The 23,370-nt window shown below is 41.7% G+C and overlaps 2 protein-coding genes across 2 annotated transcripts; both read right to left on the bottom strand.

Annotated features, from left to right (window-relative positions):
• Nucleotides 1–100: 100 nt before the first annotated feature.
• On the bottom strand, nucleotides 101–7,027 carry LOC114545611 (ubiquitin thioesterase OTUB1). Its single transcript, XM_028564009.1, has 7 exons — nucleotides 6,915–7,027; nucleotides 5,107–5,168; nucleotides 4,423–4,521; nucleotides 4,125–4,243; nucleotides 3,727–3,811; nucleotides 2,440–2,634; nucleotides 101–712 (listed from the first exon to the last, which is right to left on the bottom strand). The coding sequence occupies exons 1-7, from the start codon at nucleotides 6,955–6,957 to the stop codon at nucleotides 515–517; spliced, it is 801 nt and encodes a 266-aa protein (XP_028419810.1). The 5' UTR covers nucleotides 6,958–7,027; the 3' UTR covers nucleotides 101–514.
• A 2,087-nt stretch (nucleotides 7,028–9,114) lies between these two features.
• Nucleotides 9,115–22,945, bottom strand: nectin4a (nectin cell adhesion molecule 4a). Its single transcript, XM_028563716.1, has 10 exons — nucleotides 22,714–22,945; nucleotides 21,655–21,822; nucleotides 20,811–21,089; nucleotides 19,639–19,753; nucleotides 14,609–14,769; nucleotides 13,150–13,297; nucleotides 12,685–12,760; nucleotides 12,290–12,352; nucleotides 10,662–10,847; nucleotides 9,115–10,516 (listed from the first exon to the last, which is right to left on the bottom strand). Exons 1-10 carry the CDS (start codon nucleotides 22,943–22,945, stop codon nucleotides 10,124–10,126), a joined length of 1,821 nt encoding a protein of 606 aa, XP_028419517.1. The 3' UTR covers nucleotides 9,115–10,123.
• Between the last annotated feature and the right edge of the window lie 425 nt (nucleotides 22,946–23,370).

Below are 23,370 nucleotides of genomic sequence, written 5' to 3'. Positions count from 1 at the left end.
TAACTGATGGTGTCCCCTTGGGCTCACAGAAAAAAAAGTGATTAATTGGTCATCTAATCACGTGTCTAAATTCAACCTGAAGAAATAATGAGACAAGAAATAAGATGTAAATCCCTTTAATAAAACTCAATGAAACGCAGTGTAACAAAGGAAAAGAATCCAACATAAAGCAAGTAGATAACATTTACAACCACAAAAAAAAAAAAAAAAAAAAAACCTGTACAACTCTAAATGCCTGGAGTCACTTCTATTTCTTCCAAAGATTTTTTTAATTAACCATTTTGTGATGACTGAGGATAAACTTGGGAGTTTGGGACGAGAGGGGTAAGGGAGGCATGTAATGTGATTTTATCTTTTATTTTTAACTTTTTTTTTAAATACATAAGTGTGATCTCATACACAGATGTATGCTTCATCAACGTTGCTGCTGAAGTTATTTTTTATTTATTTTTTAACCCCAGTGCTGTAGCGTACAGCGGGAGGAGGAGAAGGAGGCGGGCTGTGGCCAGGAGTGTTATTTGTACAAGATGTCGTAATGGCCAGGTCTATAGAGGAGGAAGATGCGTGGGTCGCCGCCTTCAGGGAAGACGTGGTGATTGACTGTTCCTCCCTCTCCTCTATCCATGTACTCCACCAGGATGGACACGTTCAGGGCCTGGGCCAATGCGATGATGTGGATGTGGTCACTTTCTTTAGACATGGGCTCTACCTCCTTAAAAAAAAGAAAAAAAGAAATAAACAAGCACATTACGTGTGAGTCTTTCTACAGAACTTAAATGGATATTGAACATGGTGATCATGTGTTTTTTATTCTTATTCACCCAAGAATGGCTGACTGTGTACTTTTTTTTTTTTTTAAAGTGCTCATATTATGCTCATTTTCAGGTTCATAATTGTATTTAGAGGTATCAGAATAGGTTTACATGGTTTAATTTTCAAAAACATCCTATTTTTGTTGTACTGCACATTGTTGCAGCTCCCCTTTTCACCCTGTGTGTTGAGCGCTCTGTTTTAGCTACAGAGTGAGACATCTCAATTCTGTACCATCTTTGTTGGGAGTCACACATGCGCAGTACCTAGGTAAGGACTACTAGCCAGTCAGAAGCAGAGTATGAGGGTGTGCCCTGACAGTACCTAGGTAAGGACTACTAGCCAGTCAGAAGCAGAGTATGAGGGTGTGCCCTGACAGTAGCTAGGTAAGGACTACTAGCCAGTCAGAAGCAGAGTATGAGGGCGTGCCATGCTAGCAGCTAGGCGAGCATTATAACGTGTGTTACAAAGTGACCACGTTGGTCTCAGAAGGCTGGACTACAACAGAGCTGTTTGGAGCAGTTTGTGAACAGGGTTTTCTGTTGGAGATGGTAAGTCCCTTTGGGGGGGACTTTGGGCTTTTTCACTTTGTAAACCTATAACTTGCACAAATAAGATATATTATACACAACAAAGGAAAGGGGAAAAGCATAATATGAGCACTTTAAAGCTACACTGTGTAAGAATTTCTCCCATCTAGCAGTGAAATTGTATAGGACAACCAAGTGAATATTACTTTCTAGCCCCTCCCATTCCGAGCGTGTTGTAACTCCTACGGTGGCCGTATGGCTTCCAGTACGAGTATCTGTACTATTGTTAATCCAACATGGCATGACTTTGCGTAAACATACACGGCACTTTCCTAAAGCCAAATGGCGTGTTATCTGTACGCATTTTGAGCTTTCCACGTGTATGTCTACACTGTATACACACGTCGCCACGTGGCGTCTTATTGCAAGAATAACGTCACACGTGTGTAAAAAAAATAAAAAAAGGTTGGGTTAAGTATCCCAAAAACACGATGGTGACCAATGTCACACGCTTAGGAAAACCAACGGTTGGGTTTAGGAAAGAAACGTTGGGGAAGGCGTAAAAAAACAACTAACAAACGCCACACGCGGGACGCAATCCCAGCTCTCCCGGAGAAAAGTCCTGCGTTTTACCCATCCAACCTCCCTCTGCGGACTTACGTCCTGTCATACTACTCGCTACGGCGAAAATTCACACGTAATGTAGGTCGATGGCGGCCGAACGGCGTTGATAAACGCGCTAAAAAGCGATTATGCGTTGTGATAACACGCAAAAAAGGCATACGAATTGGCGTGTCATACATACGCCACTTTCTGAGATCAGTCTGGTTATTCTGTATATCGTACAAGATTAATAGTGTAAGGCCATGCTTACAGCATAGGCTACATATTTTTCTCCGTGAGCAGAGTCTGAGATCAGTTGATGCGACGGAGAAGGTCAGACTCAAAATGAAAAAGAAAGGGATGGTGTTGCTGTGCATTCATTCATTCGACGATTTCCTGCACATCTTCCCCCTCTCTCTTCCCTGTCATACCTAGCTGTTCTTTCCATTAAAAGGCTGAAATCTTTAAAAAAAAAAAATAGTTAAAAAAAGCCCACCTGCTGACAGAACTCCTTGACGGAGCGCCCTCCCTCTATGAAGTGCTGAAAGAAGCCATACTCTCGCTGCAGGTAGCCCGAGGTGAGCAGCCGCAGGTACACCACCACGTAGTCCGACACGTTCTGGTCGTTGAAGGAGTTCAGGAGCTCCTGCAGGCGCGGCTGCTTCTCACACAGCTCGATCAGGTCCATGAACTTGGGAGGGGAGACATTATTTACATCATTAGATTTATACGTGCGTGTCCAGCTTGCCAAATGACCGCCCGACTGGCCAAATCTAGAGCGTCTGTCGGCTCCAGCTGACCAAATGCATCATGCACTTTGGCAGACGACCACTCGAGAGTCGGCACGGCAACTTAACGATGCAAATCACAGGCAACGGCGTCACACACTTAATCCAACAGGAGTGCAAGATATACTTGACTTACTGTGAGACTCTTTACGTCTTTTATTTGCTTCTTTTTATTTCCTACGGAATGCTGTTCACTTCAAGAAACAAAATATTCTCAAACCAACGTTTTCCCTGGGTTCGTCGAAGATTTAGGTGCGCATATTTGGCGGAGGGGTTTAAGGGTCTTTCCTCAAGAAAATGTGATGTTTTTCAATCAAAAGAATATCCAGTTCGACATAATTTGGGACCATTATTATCACCATACCCGTTTCTAAAATAGGGATCGACCAATTATCGACCTGGCCAATTATCGGGGCAGATATTTGTCAGTTTGCAGATTATCTGTATCAGCGTTTTATTTCACCCACAACTGATAGTTAATCATTAGAAAAAGTGTGCTACTTTGGCTCCACTACAGCTCTGTAAGCAGTCCGCCAACACCTGTAGGGCTGAACGATTAATCGCATTTGCAATAATATCGCGATATGTTAAAACGTGATGTCCTAATCGCAAAGGCTGCGATTTGGTCACGTGACTCGTGTGTGTGTGTGTGTGTGTGTGTATATTTATATATATATATATATATATATATATATATATATATATATATATATATATATATATATATAAAAATATTAGCATATATAAAAATATTCGCATATTAAATCGCAATCTCGCAATTAGATTATTTTCCAAAATCGTTCAGCCCTAGACACTTGCAAGCAAACTGTTAGCACGTTAAAACTTCAGGAAGTTATTTTTTTTTTTTTTTGTTCTTTTTTTTTATGGACTGTAAACCCTGCGTACTATATGCTACTTCAGTATCTAAAAAAAAGCATCTGCATTTAGGTTGGTCAGTTTGCAATTTATGTATTTTACTTGAACAAGAAACTCACAGTATTGTGAAAGTCTTCAATGGTAAACTCAGTGAAGCCCTCGTTAACCAGTTCCAGTTTACTTTTAGTGGCCACTGCTTTGAACCTGAAGAGACAAAAAAACACGTCATCAATAACCCTGAGCATATTACGACCGCCACAGTGTTTGTTTTTTGTATTTTAAATGGGGGGGAAAAAATCTGACAAAGAGCACCGTGGACACAAAAGAATGCCTAATTGTTATGTGACTCTAAACATAATTGCATAGCCATGTACTGTTTCTGCACGTGACAAGAGTTGTATAAAACTATACAAAATAAACGTATATAAATCGTTGCAGCCATGAGAAGACAAAATCGAAGATCCGAGGTGAGTCTAAAGGCTGATACAGCACAAACGGCACCCACTGCGACACTCACTTCTGCAGTTCTTTGCTGTCATCTAGCAGTGACTCGAGATGTGCGAAGCCAAAGGCTCTGTAGAAACAGTTCCCATCTGGTCGCGTCTTACGGATGTACGAGTATTTTTTGTGTAGGTCCTGCAACAAAACCAAAAAGAAGTTAGGCAAAATCAAACTGCAAACGCTGTATTTTGACTGTGTAGGCAACAGACAGTTTGGTTTTGTGGCTCTAGATGAAATGCCACCCTGGCTTGCGGAGGAAATGCACCCTGATGTGGGTGCAGTAATCAAACACCAGTTAGTGTGGTTGGACTGACCTTGATCTTGAGCTGATAAACTGTGTCATCCTCAGCGTACTCCCTCTGAAGCACCGCCAGGTCCTGTCTGTCCGACACTAAAGGGTTACTATTGGCTATCTAGATACCCACAAAAAAAAAAAGGGGAAAAAAAGTTTGCACAGGCACTGTAAGAAACTTCACTCATGGAGGACTCTTTCCTGACCAGCTGTGGGCTGTGCTTCTACGCTGAACAAAGGTTACAATATAGACTAAAAACATAGCCATGCATTATGTTTGTATTGCAAATAACTTTTTTTTTAATCAATAGGTCACGGCTGCTCTTAACAGGTCAAGGTAGGGCTGTTCGATTATGGGGAGAAAAAAAAATCATGACAATATGTTTTGGTCAATATTGAAATCACGATTATTTAACACAATTACTCAAGCTTCGATTAATTGCACAGCCCCAAGTCAACGTTACTGACTACTGGGAAACTTTGAAAGGTTGTACTCAAATTATTTTTTTGCATTTTCATAAAACAAGGTCATGAAAAACCAAAAGTAAATAAAATAAAAGGCTGTCATGTGACAGCCGCATAAGAAGGGTTCCGCCATATGCACACGTCAGCTGTCTTTTCTGGATATAAAACTGGATTGGAATCTGGAAACCTTTTGATCCTGTTGTTGCTCAAAAAAAGAAAAGAAAAAAAAGGGATTTCATACCTCCTGCTGAATTCTGTCCTGTTGAGCGATTATGGCCTCATCATATGCGAGGCAGTTCACTCCTGTGAGAGAAGGGAGACAGATTACTTAGGCTTCAGGAGAAACTTCTCCAAAATAAAAAGACATACTTTATTAATCCACAAGGGGAAATAACATTTTTGTCACTCTGATATTATATACATAAAAAAACAGAGGCCTCACACACACACACACACACACACACACACACACACACACACACACACACACACACACACACACAGGTATGTGAACATGGATTAAATAGAGAGAAAAGGCAACCAACCCCTAACTTGGGGAGCCTTTCCATGGGAGAGCGATAGGCCACCATGATGGCAGAAATTGTATTTGGCATTTGGATTTAAAAATCTGCATCAGACCAGGGCCAGTGTTTATGATGAATATCAGAATTAGGGGTGCACGATATATCGACTCAATATCGTTTTTTGCAATATCACGTTGTGCAATATCATTATCGAAAATGTACAGAAAAGTATTTTGTGAGGTGCGCATAGAGACAGCTAAAGAAACGAGAAGCGTGAGGACAGAAATAGAGTGCAAACGGCGAAGCGTGTGAAACCGGTATACGTGCAGTTTATTGTCCAAAATTCCCCATACAATGTCCTTAATTAATTATGAAGCTGCTAAACCACCTGTGCTACCCTAGCCTGTCTCAAATAAGACCCTCATCATTTGGGACACTCAGTTTTTGGAAAATAATTTGTGACACTAAACTGCACGTAAGCCACGAAAACCTGTTTTCATATTCTATTAATGTATTTTGATGCGTTTTCAACTTTTGTGTTTTCTTATGTTTAAGAATCTAGGAATGAATATCGATATCGCAACATGCACGCTCAATATCGCAATATCACATTTTGTCAATATCGGGCAACCCTAATCCGAATGTAAAATTTGAGAAGTTAAAATTTGAGTTACAACGTGGTGCAGGGATACAATGTTGGAAGATCGGCGCTGCAGATTTACAAATGCAAAACTGCAGAAAACTACACTAAGGATATTTATTTTAGCTGAATAAAGCCAGCAGTGCAAGTTTACACAAAAACGAACCTGCTCTACAACTAGCAAAAACAATAACGTATCAGTTACATTCATACACAGGCATTGTAAAGCGTTTGCATGCAGGCTTTATATTATCTTGTGACATCCATGCACCTGCAACACGTTTTGGCGATTTCCACCAAATTTAACAGATTGAAAACCCATCATCGTTAGGTATTAAAAATGCAATAACGTTATAAAGAAGACACAAATAAAAGCATTCACGAAGACGTTTTCATCATATGCCGTCACCAAAATGCAACCACATAAGCATTCAGCCACAGTCGGCACTTAACATAAAAACAAGTTAATCCATAACACCAGCTAACGTCAGTGAACTTGGCTAGCTCCATCTGTGCGAAAACAAAACAAATTGTAGTAACGATACATACACTTGTTTTAGGTACTAAAAGGTGGCATCATATCGTTTATATTAAGCACACACTTTCAACGTTTCCTTAAGTCAAAAACTATAGGAATGTCACATGCTGTCGCCCTGTCAGTAACTAAACAAGCGTTTTCTCTTTGTGTAGCAATGGCAGCTAGCTAACGTTAGCCAACAAGCTCTGGCCTGTCTCCCCCCCTCATCGCTGCAAGTCAACCGCGTTTACCACGGAGAGGGCAGCGGCTGAAACGCCGACGGACACTCGTGTGGATGTGGGCTTGACTTGGAAGAGAAATGAGCGCGCTGTTAGTTGGATATTTTGTATTGCAAAGGTTTCTCTCACCCTCCCCCTCTGCCTGTGATGATTCCTGCTGCTCCTCCGCCATCTTAGCTAGCTATCGAGGTCTGTTTCCTCCTTGTGCATGACCTCATTCATTACACACTTCCGGCAAGTCTTTGAGTAGTCGTTGAGACTAGAAAAGCGCTATATAAGAACAGTCCATTTAAATTTCTTTATTTTTGTTTATTTTATTTTATTAAACAACAGTGGTAGCTAGACATTTGCACGCCAAGGCCCCTATAAACAAAATGGTGGTTAAACCAAACTACCATAACAGTCTTTTTTAGGCTATAGGCTACTGTAGGCTACATTCTCCCACTGTGATACAGCTAAAGTGGACCAACCCCGGCCCGAGGAAAAACCCTCCACCCTGACATCCAAACCCGGCCTCAGTTTCATAGGAGGTCCCTGGACTGAGCCAGGGCTGAACTACCAACCCCACAAAGTGGGCAACTGACCTAAGGCTCCACTCAGACCCTTTAGGGGCCCTGAAGGCCACACTGTGTGGTAACTATCCTAGTTTGTGGTCATTTGATTAATCGATCATTATTTTTGGTAGGGGTTTGTATGGCAAAACCAACAAACAGAATTATAAGAGCCTTTGGTGTCCTCTGCATTACTACCAACTATGTTATGTTGTGTATAATGGTCAAAATCTAGTTTTAATAGGCTCCCTTCAATTCTTCAGCTGAGGTTGTGCTTGCATGCATGGTTGGTGCTTATTCTTGAATGAATTTGTACCACCAATTTACTGACCCACTGCACACCCAGCATAATGCAACAGGATACTTCAGCACCTAGAGTAGAGGGAACAGGTGGTTAAAGGGACAGTTTGGATAATCTGAAGTGGGGTTGTATGAGGTAGGCTACTTATCCATATAGTCAGTGCCTTTTAGAATAATAATTATCATTAGAATGTATAATTATCATACAACCCCACTTAAAAATAACCAACCAATCAACATGGCCCACTTCTCATTTTGTCCTTAGCAGTTTAACCCGGCCCTGCCCAAGACACTTTTTTTTTCACACTGCTAAAAAAATCCCAGGATTCTCAGCAGACAATTCACTAGCAACCCAGAATAAGTGTAAGTGTAAACCCCCATATTTCGACGATCCAGAAATTATGAGTTAGCGTCCACGATTTACAAAAACACATTTATTGCAACCCATCAATACAAGCTGATACCCATACATAGCCCTTAAAATAAATGAAACTCCAGGCAAGTGACCCGGAAGATCATTTTTCCGAAGTCACAGTGGAATCCAGAGTCTTTCATAGTTCTGTAGTTTTGCAGCAGGCACTTTCAGATCCCTGCACTTTCCAGCAGTACACATCAGGGGGCACTGTCTGCAAAAAATACAACCTACATTCACACATGATAGGCCTACCATTCATCTGCTGCTTTTACCTGTTGGCTGACGGTAAATCATACATGGCACATTGCCTTCGCCACAAACTGTCGCATATCTGTATTGTATTTACACAAGGTAACATAAATCAAAACAGTACAGTGTAATACATGTGTGAAGAACAAAATAATACTTCATATTTGCCCACAAAAAAGGAAAAGTGATGTTTTTTTTTATATTTTCTCTTTGGCACATTGCTTCTCATCTCAGAGCTGTAACAGAACCCAATGCATATACAGTATATACAACATGTAGGCTATTATTCATCTAAAGATAAATAAGACGTGCTTGATTTTGCGACAATATTAAGAATATGCAAACGGAAAGTCATTGTCTTGTCTTGGAATAAAAAATAAGAATAAAAAAAAAGTTCAGATAAGTATGTCTGCGATGTGGCAGCTTTTCTCTCTCTATAGTGTAGTCACAAAAGTAGCACATAATGCAGTAGAAAAAAAGTGAAATAAAAGTTTATTTTACAAACATATGGCAGCTTTTCCAGCTTTCATCCACTGTGTATTTGTGGGCACAACATTTAACCCTTGTGTGGTCCTTCGGGGCCTTGTGACCCAAAGGACAAAACAAGGGTTAATACAGCACCTTAGTGCTTGTTTGTACAACATTTTGGCCAGCTTAAACTGTTTTTAAATGTGCTCCAGAAACAAACTTTCTTACTTACTTTAAAAGAGACAGGGTTTAGAGAGCAATTCTCAACAAAATAAACGGAAGTACATAACCCTTGTGTTGTCCTTTGGGTCCCGGTGACCCGAAGGACAACACAAGGGATATACACTTCTATTTATTTAGTGTGTGTGCGTGTTTAATATGTAGTGTTAAAACTTTTCTCGCAAACTTAGGAGCAGGAGCAGGGTATGTTAATTGTTTATTTATCTGCTATATGTGTCAGCTGATTTACTATGTATTGTACTGATGATTGAGAACTAAAGAGATAATTCATTCAAAAAAACATTTTGCATATTTGCACAGATTTACAGATCGCTGTTCGATGTATCAACATTTTTGACTGTATGAAGGCTTTATCTGTTCCAAAATGTCTCAGTGCTTACAAGGGCACAAGGACAGTATGACAGCATGGAGGTATGCATGTTGCAGGTGTGGCAAGAGAGGAACAACCCCATGGTTTGGATCAGATCCCAAACTGTGTTTTGTAAGGGGAACTTAGCACAGACACAGTCACTGCTACACTGAACACCACAACAGCCTAAATCCACCCTCCATACCGAGGTGTTGCAATGTAGGCCTACGGTTCTGATGTACCAACTTTTCCCAAAGCCTCCTCTACTTCTCCTGCTGCTTTTTTCCTGATTTCCTACTGATGTTCTTGCTTTCGACATCCCACACAAAAGGTCTGTCAACTGCATTCCTCTGCTACAGAGCAACAAATACTGCATTGCGAAAGACGAGCAAAGAGTATCGTCTGCTATTAACCGTAGAATAGCTGCACTGGAAATATTGCGACATTGTCTCAGTTTGTGCCAGTACTCCTTGGAAATACACAACACAATGTTGATCACCAAACATCAGGCAGAAATCAGAGATCCAGAAATGTCCAGTAGATGCTTTAGAGTAGATTGTTCCTTTTAAGACTTTATTCTATTGCATCATGTCCCACACACAATAAGGAAAAAGCAGCATTGTAGTCATGGGGCAGATTTTTCATAATTGACCATAAACTGCATGGTTTCCTGGGCCAACTTTGTCCGCGTAGCCACGTTTGAACCACCTCCAAAACCAGAGCTGTCCATTCTTGTAGTTTCACATGTTATTTTCCCAGCTGCCTGCTAAACTATCTGGGCCTTGTGGATCAGGGACGCGTGGGGGCTGACCACAGTGGGGCTTGGCCGGGGTTTGGGTCTGAGTGTGCCGTTAGTGTGCAGATAGCGGGTGCTGTGAGCCTCGGACACCTGGGAGCTGTTGGTCTCGCTGTCTTGGTCGTCGGGATGCTCCTGACTGGCGGGACCCCCCAAACCTTCATCCACTTCATCCTCATCATCTGTTACCGCTGGGTATTCGGAGCTCAAAGGAGGGTGCTGGTGATTCTTGATAACACTTCCTGACCTTGAACCCCCATCTGATGGGATAATGGCGCTGCCGTTTTGCTGTCTTATGACATCAATGGACTGTACCTTCGGGAAGGTCGATGGCGTCAGAGGAGGGTGGAAACGAGTTTCCTGCTGCAACGACACAGAGCAGACACACACTTCTTAATTGCATCGTCAAATATGCAGAGGTTAATAAGCTGGGTGAGATGCATTCCGCAATTTGGTGAAATCAGGCATTGACTTGCCCAGAAATACACACACACAAAGGCACACTTACCAAAGACATAGCGCTGTTTCTCACGTATGTCTCCACTCTACATCGGTTCTCCTCCTCCCTATCCAGAAGCCTGTCCCTTCCCCTCCGCGAGTTGTTGTACAGGACTGGCCTGCCCAGCTGGTCAAACGCTATCCCTCCTCCCCGTCCACCTGAGACAGTAGATCGGCTGTCACGGCAGTGAGCCTCCTGTCAGGACAGGGAAAGACATTGATCAGTTTTTGCTCATGCACTGATTGGGCGCACAGATTCTAATGCCTTTTGCACCCTTAATTTAAACTGAAGAGGCTTTAGTTATAGAGCAGAATAAATTTGAAGCAAGCCAAGTCCTACTGAGATCTATTTACTTCTAATGCAAATTGATGAATTAAAGCAATAGTCCAATATTTTGGGAAATCTGCTTATTTGTTTTCTTGAGTGTTAGATTAGAAAACTGACTCCACTCTTGTATCTGCAGGGGCATCGGACTGGGGGGAGAAGCCAGGGCCCTCATGTGAGAAGGGCCCCAATAAGATGCTATAAATGAATAGCTGTGGATGCGGGGAGGGGCCCATAGAAAATGCTTTTCTACAGAGCCCAGAATTTTGTGCTACGCCCCTGCTTATCTGTATGCTAAATATAAAGCTACAGCTAGACTGGAAACAGGGGGAGACAGCTAGCCTCTCTTGCCAAACATATGGCAGCTTTTCCAGCTGTATAGATCACAAGGCCTCATGTAAAATTAGATTTGCTTTACTATAAAAAAAATAAACAGAATTCAGAGCAAGATTATGTAACCCTTTTATGGGCCTAAAATTTCAGAATGATTTCCAAATCATTTCCAAGACACTTCTTAATAAGAACTATGTAGTTTGGTAATTATCATAGGGAAAACAGATGGGTACACTTCCAGTCATTTGATTCTAATTCATTGGTAGCGTAATCATGACCTGCTCAAGTCTTTTACTCACCGAAACATGCAACAATGTATATAAACATATATGAACAATTAAGTTTCCAATAATAAATGAAAAATGAGTATTTAATTTACTTAGGTTTAAATTGAGCTCATTGTTTCCTAAAAATTAATAACAAATTGCATTCTTCTTTCCAGGAAACTTCAGGAAGAATAATGCTAAATAAAATACAAGATACACTGAATATCATAAGGTTTCAGCTGTGCAGCTAAAGGTCTAAAATGTGGGTGTGAAAGGCTAGTGATTCCCCCTGTTGCCAGTGTTTGTGCTAAGTTAAGCTAAGCTAAGCTAAGCTAACCAGCTGCTGGCTCTACTCTAGCTTCATATTTAACATACAGATAAGAGAGTGGGACCAATCTTCTCACCCAACTCTTGGCTCAATTTTCCAAAATGTAAAACTGTTCCTTTAAGCACCATTTATGATCCATAGAGAGGGATAGGAATTTTTGGTGAGAAATTAAAAAAAACATAAGGTCCCAAAAAAAAAACGGTGGATACAAGTAGCTCAGAGGTCTGTGTTATTATTGATCATATCAATATCCGAGATGCACTAAATTTTAGATTTGAAATGTTGAAGCTCAGAATGTAGCCGTTTGGCATCTGGACAGTAAAGCCTCGGTCCGCGGCCCTGTTTCTGCACGCAGAGTTAGATATATATATATATATAGGACTGACCCCAAGGGAAGACATGCTGGTCCTTATGGTTCCCTCCACCCTCAGAGGGATGTTCTCCTCTGTCTGCAATGAAAAGAAACAGAGGGCTGGATTAGTTATATGTGGGACTGGGAAAAAAAAAAAGTCTGTGCATCTAACATCATGTCCTTTGAAAACTTCCAAACCCCCTCACTTGTAAGTGAAGAAAGATACTATCATTTGACTGCAACAACTAACTGACACAGTCTGGGTATTCGTCACAGAACATATTTGAAATAAAAAAAACTCTTGGATTGTGTGAAACGTATGGGACCAGCAGCCTGAATCAGGTCGCGTAGACACAGGAGAAAACCCGAGGTGATGCTGCAGTAGGACAGTATGCTCGGTGTGAAAAGAATAATTCATAGTCATAGTACCGCTCCTCTGGCGTCTGTGCTGACGGAGTTCATTCTCCTGAAAGAAGCTTGCCTGGTGAGAGTGCTTATTTCCTCCCTGTGAGAAACCAGAGACAAAAAGGAGTGAGACATTTAAATGACTGAAGAAATTGACAGACGTCCCCTGTGAATTATGCGCATTTCTGAGCATTGGAAGTTTTAACGTTTGCTTCATTCTGCATGTTCTCATTTGGTTTTTGTGCATATTTTCTGCTGTTATTTTGCACATCCAGGCCCACGCAGTCATTTATCAACTGAATCTGACACTTCTTGTTCCTCTAATTCTCCTTAACACACTCCACTGTTGTAACTGTCAGTAGTAACATGCTTAACGGCGCTGATTTGTTCCATTCTTAGCTAATCCTACTGGCTCAGTTTTCCCTGCGGACGTCATTAAAGTTCCCCTCTCATCTTATCTCATCTTAATGAAAGAGAAAGTCAACATACTTCTTCACAGTCAGCTCCCTCTCCAGCTTCTTGTTCCTGCGTTTGTGATGACAAGTGACAGCAATGATGACGAGGAGCATCAAGATCAGCAGCCCCCCAGCCACGCCCCCCACGATGATCATCATTTCCGTTTCGTCTGGGACAGGTTCTGTAAAGTAGAGAGTGAGTTGGGGAGTTGATGGATGTGGGTTTAGGCGCCCTTCCTTCAATTAAAGGTCCCATGACATGGTGCTCTTTGGATGCTTTTATATAGACCTTAGTGGTCCCCTAATACTGTATCTGAAGTCTCTTTTATATAGACCTTAGTGGTCCCCTAATACTGTATCTGAAGTCTCTTTTATATAGACCTTAGTGGTCCCCTAATACTGTATCTGAAGTCTCTTTTATATAGACCTTAGTGGTCCCCTAATACTGTATCTGAAGTCTCTTTTATATAGACCTTAGTGGTCCCCTAATACTGTATCTGAAGTCTCTTTTATATAGACCTTAGTGGTCCCCTAATACTGTATCTGAAGTCTCTTTTATATAGACCTTAGTGGTCCCCTAATACTGTATCTGAAGTCTCTTTTATATAGACCTTAGTGGTCCCCTAATACTGTATCTGAAGTCTCTTTTATATAGGCCTTAGTGGTCCCCTAATACTGTATCTGAAGTCTCTTTTATATAGACCTTAGTGGTCCCCTAATACTGTATCTGAAGTCGGAGGAGGGTGGGAGCTTGGCCTTGACCAACTGCCACTTTGCTCGTTTGAAGGCCATGATGTCTCTCTCTCTCTCTCATGGGAGGGCCAAATTCTCTGGGCGGGCAAAGCAGAGAAAAGGGAGGTAACCTTGCTCCTTATGACCTCATAAGGAGAAGATTCCAGATCGGCCCATCTGAGCTTTCATTTTCTCAAAGGCAGAGCAGGATACCCAGGGCTCGGTTTACACCTATCGCCAATTCTAGCCACTGGGGGACCATAGGCAGGCTGGGGGAACTCATATTAATGTTAAAAAAAAACTCATAAAGTGAAATTTTCATGCCATGGGACCTTTAAAACAAATGCAATTTCCCCATACATTTTGTGTCTCTTTGTGGGATTTTGCCACTTTTGTTTTCTTTGGGGTTGTTTTGGGTCCCTGTGGTCTTTGTATTCGGTTTGTGGTAGTTTTGCGTCTCTTTTTCACATCACTTTGGACCATTATTATTACCATATCTTTTTTTTGATTATTTTTGTTGGGGTCTAGTGACAGTGGATGGACAGAAAACTCAAAAAGCTGAAAGGAAAAACTTGCTAAAAATTTCTATCGTTAGATCTGAGAAAAGTCTTTTAGTTACATTCTTTCATCTTAAGTGCTGCCCAAAACAGCTCGGGTGCTGCAACTAAACCTTATAATGACAGGGAGAACCCTGGATGTACTGTATATGTTCTCACAGTAAGTCCTCGTAGGCTATGTGATGTAACATCGCTGTCATCTACCTGCCACAGTAATCTCCACCTCCACCTCCGCTTTCCCTTGTCCCACGTCATTCTTCGCCACACACAGGTAGGTGCCTTTATCTGACAAGTCCAGGGGTCGTCCAAAAACTAGGGTTCCATTAGGGTGGGGGATCACACCTTCCGGCAACTGTCCCCTAATTCTGCAAACAAAATGAGACCAAGTTACTTTCATTTAGATTAACACATGGCCATTTTTACTTTATTATCTGGGTTAAATGGTAATCTGAGTTCCACATTTTAAAACATGTTGCAACATCTTCACATGTGATGTTTTTGTACTATATTTCACTTTAACCTTTAGGGACTGTGCAAAAAAATACCCTCCCCACAATGTCTCATAATAAGTAGCACAACACTATTGATTGATGCGATGCATTTAGCCATTAATGACTATTAAATGTAAACCATAATATGGCAATGAAATAATAATTTTCACATAAAGCCACAATAGAAGTTCAATTCAATTTTATTTGTAGTGTCAAATCATAACAAGAGTTATCTCGAGACACTTTACAGATAGAGTAGGTCTAGACCACACTCTGTAATTTACAAAGACCCAACAATTTCAGTAATTCCCCCAAGAGCAAGCATTCAGTGCAACAGTGGCGAGGAAAACCTTCCTTTTAGGGAGAAACCTCGGGTGGTGAGCAAAACTCCCTTTTGGGAGAAATCTCGGACAGACCCAGGATCTTGGTAGAGGGTCTCTGACGGTACCGGTTGGGGGTGTGATGAACAATGGCAATAACAGTCACAATAAAGATAATGGAACTATGACTAGAACTAGTAGTAGTAGTTGTAGTAGTTCGTGGCCTAGCAGGGCACTGCTGGGCGTTACAGGGGTGTAATTAACATAACAAAATGATGCATGTTGTTTGCCGAATAGTCGATTACACTTTACTTGAAGGTATCGACATCTTATGTGACATGACACTAGGGCTGGGGGAGGAAAAGAAAATTAGATATCACGATATTCTTGAACATATGCCTCGATGTCGATATTGCGACAATATTGTAGGGTTGACGATTGGTGCGTTCACAAAATATTTTCACAATTAGATTTAAAAAAAAAAATAATCATCAGTAATGTGGATATAATGAGTGTTTAAAGACAAATAATAAAACATATAGAACCATGAAAAAAATGTCTAGAACAGTCTGTTAAGTTACCAGGAAACCTCATAAAGTGAAATGTTCATGCCATGGGACCTTTAAGGGCACTTCTGAATAGGCTTCACCTTTCAGGCCCAGAGGTTGCCGCTTGCTTTTAACACATTTTATAATGTAGTTCTGCTTTCTTTTCTTTCCTCCCCCGCTTGCCCCCCAAAGAATGTGAAAACCCTTCATACAGCAAAAACAAACACACAACCCCCTTCTTTTCTGAACTCCTCTACAGGGGTAAAGACCTGCTCCCGATCCCTTATGAAGCGGATGTTTCTGTAGGCGGTGCATTGTCAAATGTTCCGCCAGGTTGTCTATGACTGCTGTCTATGTCTATGTTGACCACACCACAAACTAACTGGAGAACGTACTCTAAAGCACAATAACACCATTTGAAAGCATTTCCTAAACTTTTAGGAGGAGAGCTACTTTTGTGTTTAACAGGATTAATCAGGGATTCATCTCTTATTTCAATTCTATTCTACTATTCTGTTTTGCATTAATATTTCAATAATGCCTCCTAGTTGTTTGGAACCACCTCATAATTCCTGGCAGTATGACTCAGGGACAATCTTTTAGAAACTTTGATGAGCAACACAGTCCAGGGTGTTGCCTCAGTGTTGTTGTTTTGGGCGCATTTGATTGAATCGGTTGGAACAGACTTGACCTTTAATGCCTGCCTCTTGCTGTGAACATTATCAACCAGCACTGCCCCAGAAACACCGGATGTTTTTTTCTCACTATTATGGGAACATATGCACTGAAGCAAGTTTCTTTTCACAGAGGCTACACTAACCTATACCACTAGCAGAAAAGAGGAACTGTCTGTTTTTTTATACATATAGACGCAGCTCCATGATAACATCTTACACGGATGCCCACATTCTGCTTCCTCTTCCTCCTCTCGCCGCCCCCTTGGCTCACCTAAACCTCTCTGCCCACCTACCTGCTCCCACCAGTTTCTCTCTCAAATTGGGACTGCTCATCCCTTTCTCTTTCTCTTCTTTCTCATCCCCCTCTTCCTCCCTCCTTCGTGTGAAACTGTCTCATCTGTCTGCTCTCAGCACAAGCCGCAACACGACACTGTGACACCGGCTGTTACTTCACCCGCCTTTTGCTGACAAATCCAACAGGTTTGCCTGCCTCATGTGTGTGTGTGTGTGTGTGTGTGTGTGTGTGTGTGTGTGTGTGTGTGTGTGTGTGTGTGAAATGCACATATCATTAACAAAAGGTTGTTTGTAACTAGATATTTTTAATGCTGACTTGTATGTGTGTGTGTGCGTGTGTGTGTCTGATGGACAGTTGTTTGTTTGGTTGTGTGTATGTGTGTGTGTGTGTGTGTGTGTGTGTGTGTGTGTGTGTGCGTGTGTGTGTAAATACATGCTCATTCATGAGTGTGTATGCCTGAGTGCATGGCTTGTGTCTTCCTAAGGTGTGTTCCTGTGACTAACAGCAGGCAATATATAAATCACCACATGGCAAAAACAACCCAAATCAGAAGAAACATCACCAAGCATTTCATCTTTTACATTTTAGAATGCCACATCTGTGTCAGGAATTTCTCCCCGAGGGCCTAACTGTCACTTCTCATACTTCCATGGGAGACTTCCAATCACTTTTTTGCGGCTCACGTTTTTCTAGCCAAACTCTCTCCGCCACACCTTGCACTAAAGGAAACCACTTATAGATGCCACCAGGTGACTCAGGCAGCAGAATAAAGTCAAAGCCTGGTCCGGGGTTTAAAGCTGGGCAGCAATGTGTCGCATTTTTGTGTGACACACGCAACATTTGAATATGTCGGTTTCCATTCGGGCAGCAGAATCAGGAGGTGACAATGCCAGGGCTTGTTTGGTTAAGGCATGTGGAAAGGGTGGAGATCCACGTAATTAATACTGAATAGATGCTCTCAGTTGTATAGGACTTACCGATGCGACATAACATGCATTGTGTGTGTCCTCGAGGTCTGACAAAAGTATTTAAGTGTTCTTAAACATTTGCATAGCCGATCTATAGAATATTTGAAATAATGCGTTGTTTACGTCTGTGTTTTCTTGCTACAGTAGCAGTCTTCGTCACTAACATTTGTGGGCGAATTGCTACATTTCTGCCAAACAGTGGATGCTGTTAACAGATTGCTCATGTTTGTTTTCTCAAATTAGTTTTCAAATGCATTAACAGCCGAGCCCCAGAGCCTCTTTCCAGATTTATTCAAAGACAAGGCAGTAACAGAGTGACTAAGAGCATGGCGAATGGCAACTTTAATTGTGGATCTAAATTTGGACAGTCAGCTTTTTCCATAACGAGCTGTCAACTCTAGAACACATTACAAACTGAAATCAAATTAATATAATTACAGATATAAAATCCTTTACAGCAAATACTAAGTGCTGGCTAAAAGCAAACCAGAGCTGTGCGTCACTGTAAATGACCAAGGTGTATTGTGTATGTATGTTTATTGTGTGATGTGTATCATGTGACGCATGTTGTGTAATGTGCGTGTTGTGTGATATGTATGTTATTATTTCCATACAGCCTATTGTGGTTGTGTTATACTGAAAGCTGTATATTTCCATTAACCTACACTTACATGTAAATGCCCAACTAGGGATAGGAGTTGAAAAACAAGCAATAGCTGAAACTTTCTCAATGCATCGGTTTCGTGCTCTGTTAAATTGCATCATCCTTATGAAATGAAATGCAATTTGAAACTGAATTCAGATGGCAGGAAACCGTCAGCAGGACTGTGTATTTAACACCAGTAAACAGAGACCCACTCATGAAAACGTTGCTCCATAGCGCTACAGTGGCAGATTTGCTTGCGTAACATCCCGTTTCAGGGTTAGTTCTTTATTTTCCACACACGTTAATCAGCCAATCGCACACACACATTTGTAAGGCTAATACTTCATGTCATCACTTGATATGAAACTGGCATTTTCTCTATTGAAATTGAGTTATAAAAGATGAGTTTATTTCCCTAAACCAGTGAATGTCAATATTGCTTTGAATGACATGTTTTTCTTGAGATAGCCACTTAAATCTGAAGCACACAGTCACGTTAAAGAAGAGCAGGAGTGGAGCGATAATAAAAACATCCGAGTCACATAGAGGCCTTTTTTACATATGACTTTGGCCTCTGAGGATGTCCTGATTGTAGTCTCGCCAGTGGTGGAATGTAACTAAAGATTTACTCCAGTACTGTACTGTAGAAATGTTGAGGTACTTGCTCTTTACTTGAGTCTTTTCTTTTCATGGCACTTTCAACTTGTACTCCGCTACATTTCAGAGAGAAATCTTGGACTTTTTACTCCACTACATTCATCTGACAGCTTTAGTTACTAGTTACTTTACACATGAAGATTTTTGCACACAAAACACATGTAGTTTATAAAATACAATGTTTTCTTATAAACTAAACTACCCAACAATGTGTAGTCCACCTGAAATAATTAGCCCATTAAACGCTTAGTTGATTGACACAACTGTTTGGATCATTTACAGTTTCTAAAATGTGAGGATTTTTCCGCATGGAGTACTTTTACTTTTTATCCTTTAAGTACTTTATTCTGATGATACTTACATACTTTTACTTAAGTAACATTTTCAATGCAGGACTTTTACTTGTAACACAGTATTTTCATAGTGTGGTTTTAGTGCTTTTACTGAAGTAAAGGACCTGAATACTTCTTCCACCGCTGAACCTTGCCTGAACACAACCGTGGCATTGAAGCAAAAAATAATTGGTTTAATTGCTGTCAGACGTTACGAGAAAAGTAACAGTGACCAGACACAACAGGCAGTTAGTCACACGAGTAGCAGACAGCCAGAGAAGGAGGCGGGTCCAACTGTACCTGGTCCAGGTGAAACTCGGTTTGGGGTTTCCTCCACTCACGCACCTCAGGGCAGCATTCTCCATACCCACAAACCAGTCTCCGTTATAGCCAGACACCTCTGCCTGTGGAGGGACTGGGAGGAAGAGCAATAACGGGTCAGCTTTGTTCAGCTGAGGCACGTGAAGGGTAAAAAGGAGGCATGGTTGATCACTTCAGAATGATCACTGTGTTAGGGTTTTTTAAGTAAAGAAAAAAACTTGGAATCTTTGAGGGAAGGGATTTCAATGTGGTAAAGACATTCAGGCACGACAAATGTTTGCTCAATAAAGAGCAAAATGGGGGAAAAAGTGATACAGTGAGCTTATGAAGCCTCTTCCTGCTTTGAAGGGATGCTGACGGCGATTAAAACAGGAAGTAGGGAGGCATTGGTGATCTCTTCAGAATGATCAGGTGTTAGGGTTTTTAAGAAGTAACTACAATCTGAGTTTTTTTTTTTGAGTCTTTTTTCCCTCCCTTGGAATGTTTGAGGAAAGGGAATTTAACATGGTAAAGGCATTCAGGTACTGCGAACGTTTGATTAATAAAGAGCAAAAGGGACGTTGACGGTGATAGAAGACAGGAAGTACGGAGGCACTGGTGATCACTTCAAAACGATCATGTCTTAGGGTTTTAAGAACATGTCTGAGGAAAGGGGATTTAATATGCTACTGCAAATGAAATTGGTATTAAAGAGAGAGAGGAACGTGAAAAGTGATCCGGTGCTTCTGAAGTCTCTTCCTGCTTTGAAGGGATGCTGACGCGCCATTATGGATCAAAGCAGCCCAATTGGTTGATTGGCATTGACTTTGAGTGGTTTAGGTTATGATAGGACCTGAACAAATCGGGTTACGTTACCTTGCGTAAGAATGGACGCCTGGCCAATGGTAGCGTGTGAATGGTATTAAAGAACTTGCCTAGAAGTTGCGTGGGTTCCATTATAACGCAATGCAAACGGTGATAAAAACAGGAAGTAAAGCTTAAAAGTGCAACCAATGATGAAACTGTAAAAAAAAAAAAAAAAAAAAGTCCATGTTTTGAACGAGAGTGCGTTTTCACTGATTTTCTGCATCAAGGGATCAATTCGTTGATTTCTTTTTGATTCATTTTGTAAAACGTAACGCTGCTTCTGTATGATAGTGATGAATACTCACAGTGCACCACCAGCTCGTTGCTGAAGCGGCGGGGGCCCTCCAAAGTGGGATGCCACACCAGGCAGTCCAGCTTCTTGCCGTTCATGCCCCTCAGGGGGTGCAGGGAGAACTGCGAGGAGACCGCACCGTTGTCGGAGGAGCGATTGGTGGACTGGCCATTCAGTTCGGTGTCCCAGGAGAGCTGGGGAGGCGGGTGGGCTATAGAGCGACAGGTAGCAGCCTGCCGGAAGGACTGTCCCTCCACCAGAATCACAGGGTCCAGGGTGGAGATAGGAACGGCTGGAAGGGGGGTTGTTACAATGTTTGGTCAGAAGGGGAAGACGCTGTTGATAAGTCAACACACTTAGCAGTATGCACACATAGACTTAAAGAGAGCTTTAAAAGCCCCGCAAACACATGTTCTCACTCATTTTCTCACTAAAGGTGCAAATAGTACATGCACACGGTTTTCAGAAAAATGGAGAACTATATTTTGTTGATTTCACATGAGAGATTTCTTTATTTGTGGTTCTGTCTTTGGTTTGAAGTGGGCGGGGCTCAGTTAGAGAAAGGTGACGTCACACATCTGAGTTTTTCTGTATTAAATGAAGTGTTAACTAATGACTTTATCACTTTTTTACAACAATTTTAGTTGCCATTGTTTCCCAAATTTGACTTTTATTGTTGCTTGTTTAGTCATAAGAATTTAATGCTACAGATTTCAGAGTTTTCAGGGACTTTAAACTACTTTCGCTGCTTCAAATAAATTAACAAGTCAGCTACAGGTGACAGTCGTCATGATTCCCTTTTGTGTTACTATCACACGAATCCTCGTGGGACATGTCAGCACTCATCAGGGACTCACTCCACACGATGAGGGACATCTCTCTGTCAAAGTTGCCGTAGGGGTAGGTGATGACTTGGCACAGGTATGTCCCCTCGTCGGAGACCTCTGTGCTCAAGATGACCAGAGACGAGTCCACGGTGGGTTTGGTGCTTTTGAAGCGCACACGTCGAGACCACATCCCAAACGCTGCAGAGAGGCAGAAAAAAAGAGAGCGAGAGAGAACGAGCGGGAGGGAGGAAGAGAGTTAAAAGGCCATGTGAGGAAGGATGTGACAAATAATTACGTCTAAAACAGACCTCAGGCTTTCTTTTGTCACTTCCAGTCCCATACACATGCACTGCACTATTACTAGACATTGCATTTACGTTCTGGCTGTGTATAGCTCACAGTGTTATGTCTGTGGCGTGTTTCACACTCCCAATGGGTTTAAGTTTCAATTCCTAAATCATCAACCAAAAGATAAGAAACCAGAAATAAACGATCAGAATTTTGGCGCCCATGAAATATTTAATACCATAGCAAAGCTGTCGGTCCACAGCTCATTTAACACGTATAGATGGCTGTGAGCACTCGCCTTGAAGCTCTATTAGTTCTATTAGCGGACGAGAAAAAAAAGCCTCCAACCCACAAATGAACTTGTTATACCACAAGTGCTCGGGGGAATGTGCACATGAGGGTGAATGCTACGATAAGGAGAAATTTCTCACTGTGAGAAAAGGGGAAGTTCTTCTTAAAGAAACTTCTTTTTTTCAGTGTCATTCTAGTTTTTTATTATTATTATTTTCAAACATGGTGCAGAAAGTGGTAGAAAATGTGAAAAATACAGTCAGAGGAATGGCAAATGAATGAAGACAAAGTCAAAACGGTTCCTGTTGAAATAAATATGAACATGCAATTATGCACACTAAATTGCGCGATCACAGAAGGCTTGTATCATGTGGACGCGCCAACAGTTTTGTTGTCATTACATAGAATTCCTCACGGAGGAGAGAGAAACCACGCACTATAGCTTTAAAGAAAACATTTTTTTTTAGCATGTCGCAGAGCAAATGCCACTCGGCCACGGTACCGACTGACCTGTCTGTCCATCAGTGAAGTGTGCAGTGATGATCTGCTCCTTGGTGGCATCGGGTTTCTCCTTATACCAGGTGACCTGCACCACAGTGTTTGTCACAGCCGGCTGGTAGAGACAGGGCAGGGTGGTCTCGACCTCTGCCAAGGAGCGGATGGGATCCTCTGATGGCACATCCACAAAGTCTCCCTGTATCACTGTAACTACAAGAGGAGAGGGGTTAATTAATGCATTCATGTTGTGAAGTCCTGTTGCAGTGGTGTCTTAAAGTGCTCATATTGTGCTCATTTTCGGGTTCATAATTGTATTTAGAGGTTGTATCACAATAGGTTTACATGGTTTAATTTTCAAAAAACACCATATTTTTGTTGTGCTGCACATTGCTGCAGCTCCTCTTTTCCCCCTGTGTGTTGAGCTCTCTGTTTTAGCTACAGAGTGAGACATCTCACTTCTGTTACATCTTTGTTGGGAGTCAAACATGCGCAGTACCTAGGTAAGGACTACTAGCCAGTCAGAAGAAGAGTATGAGGGCGTGCCCTGACAGTACCTAGGTAAGGACTACTAGCCAGTCAGAAGCAGAGTATGAGGGCATGCCCTGACAGTACCTAGGTAAGGACTACTAGCCAGTCAGAAGCAGAGTATGAGGGCGTGCCCTGACAGTA

The sequence above is a fragment of the Perca flavescens genome, chromosome 19 (genome assembly GCF_004354835.1).
Source record: "Perca flavescens isolate YP-PL-M2 chromosome 19, PFLA_1.0, whole genome shotgun sequence".
NCBI lineage: Eukaryota > Metazoa > Chordata > Actinopteri > Perciformes > Percidae > Perca > Perca flavescens.
This window is presented reverse-complemented; position numbering and strand designations above follow the sequence as displayed.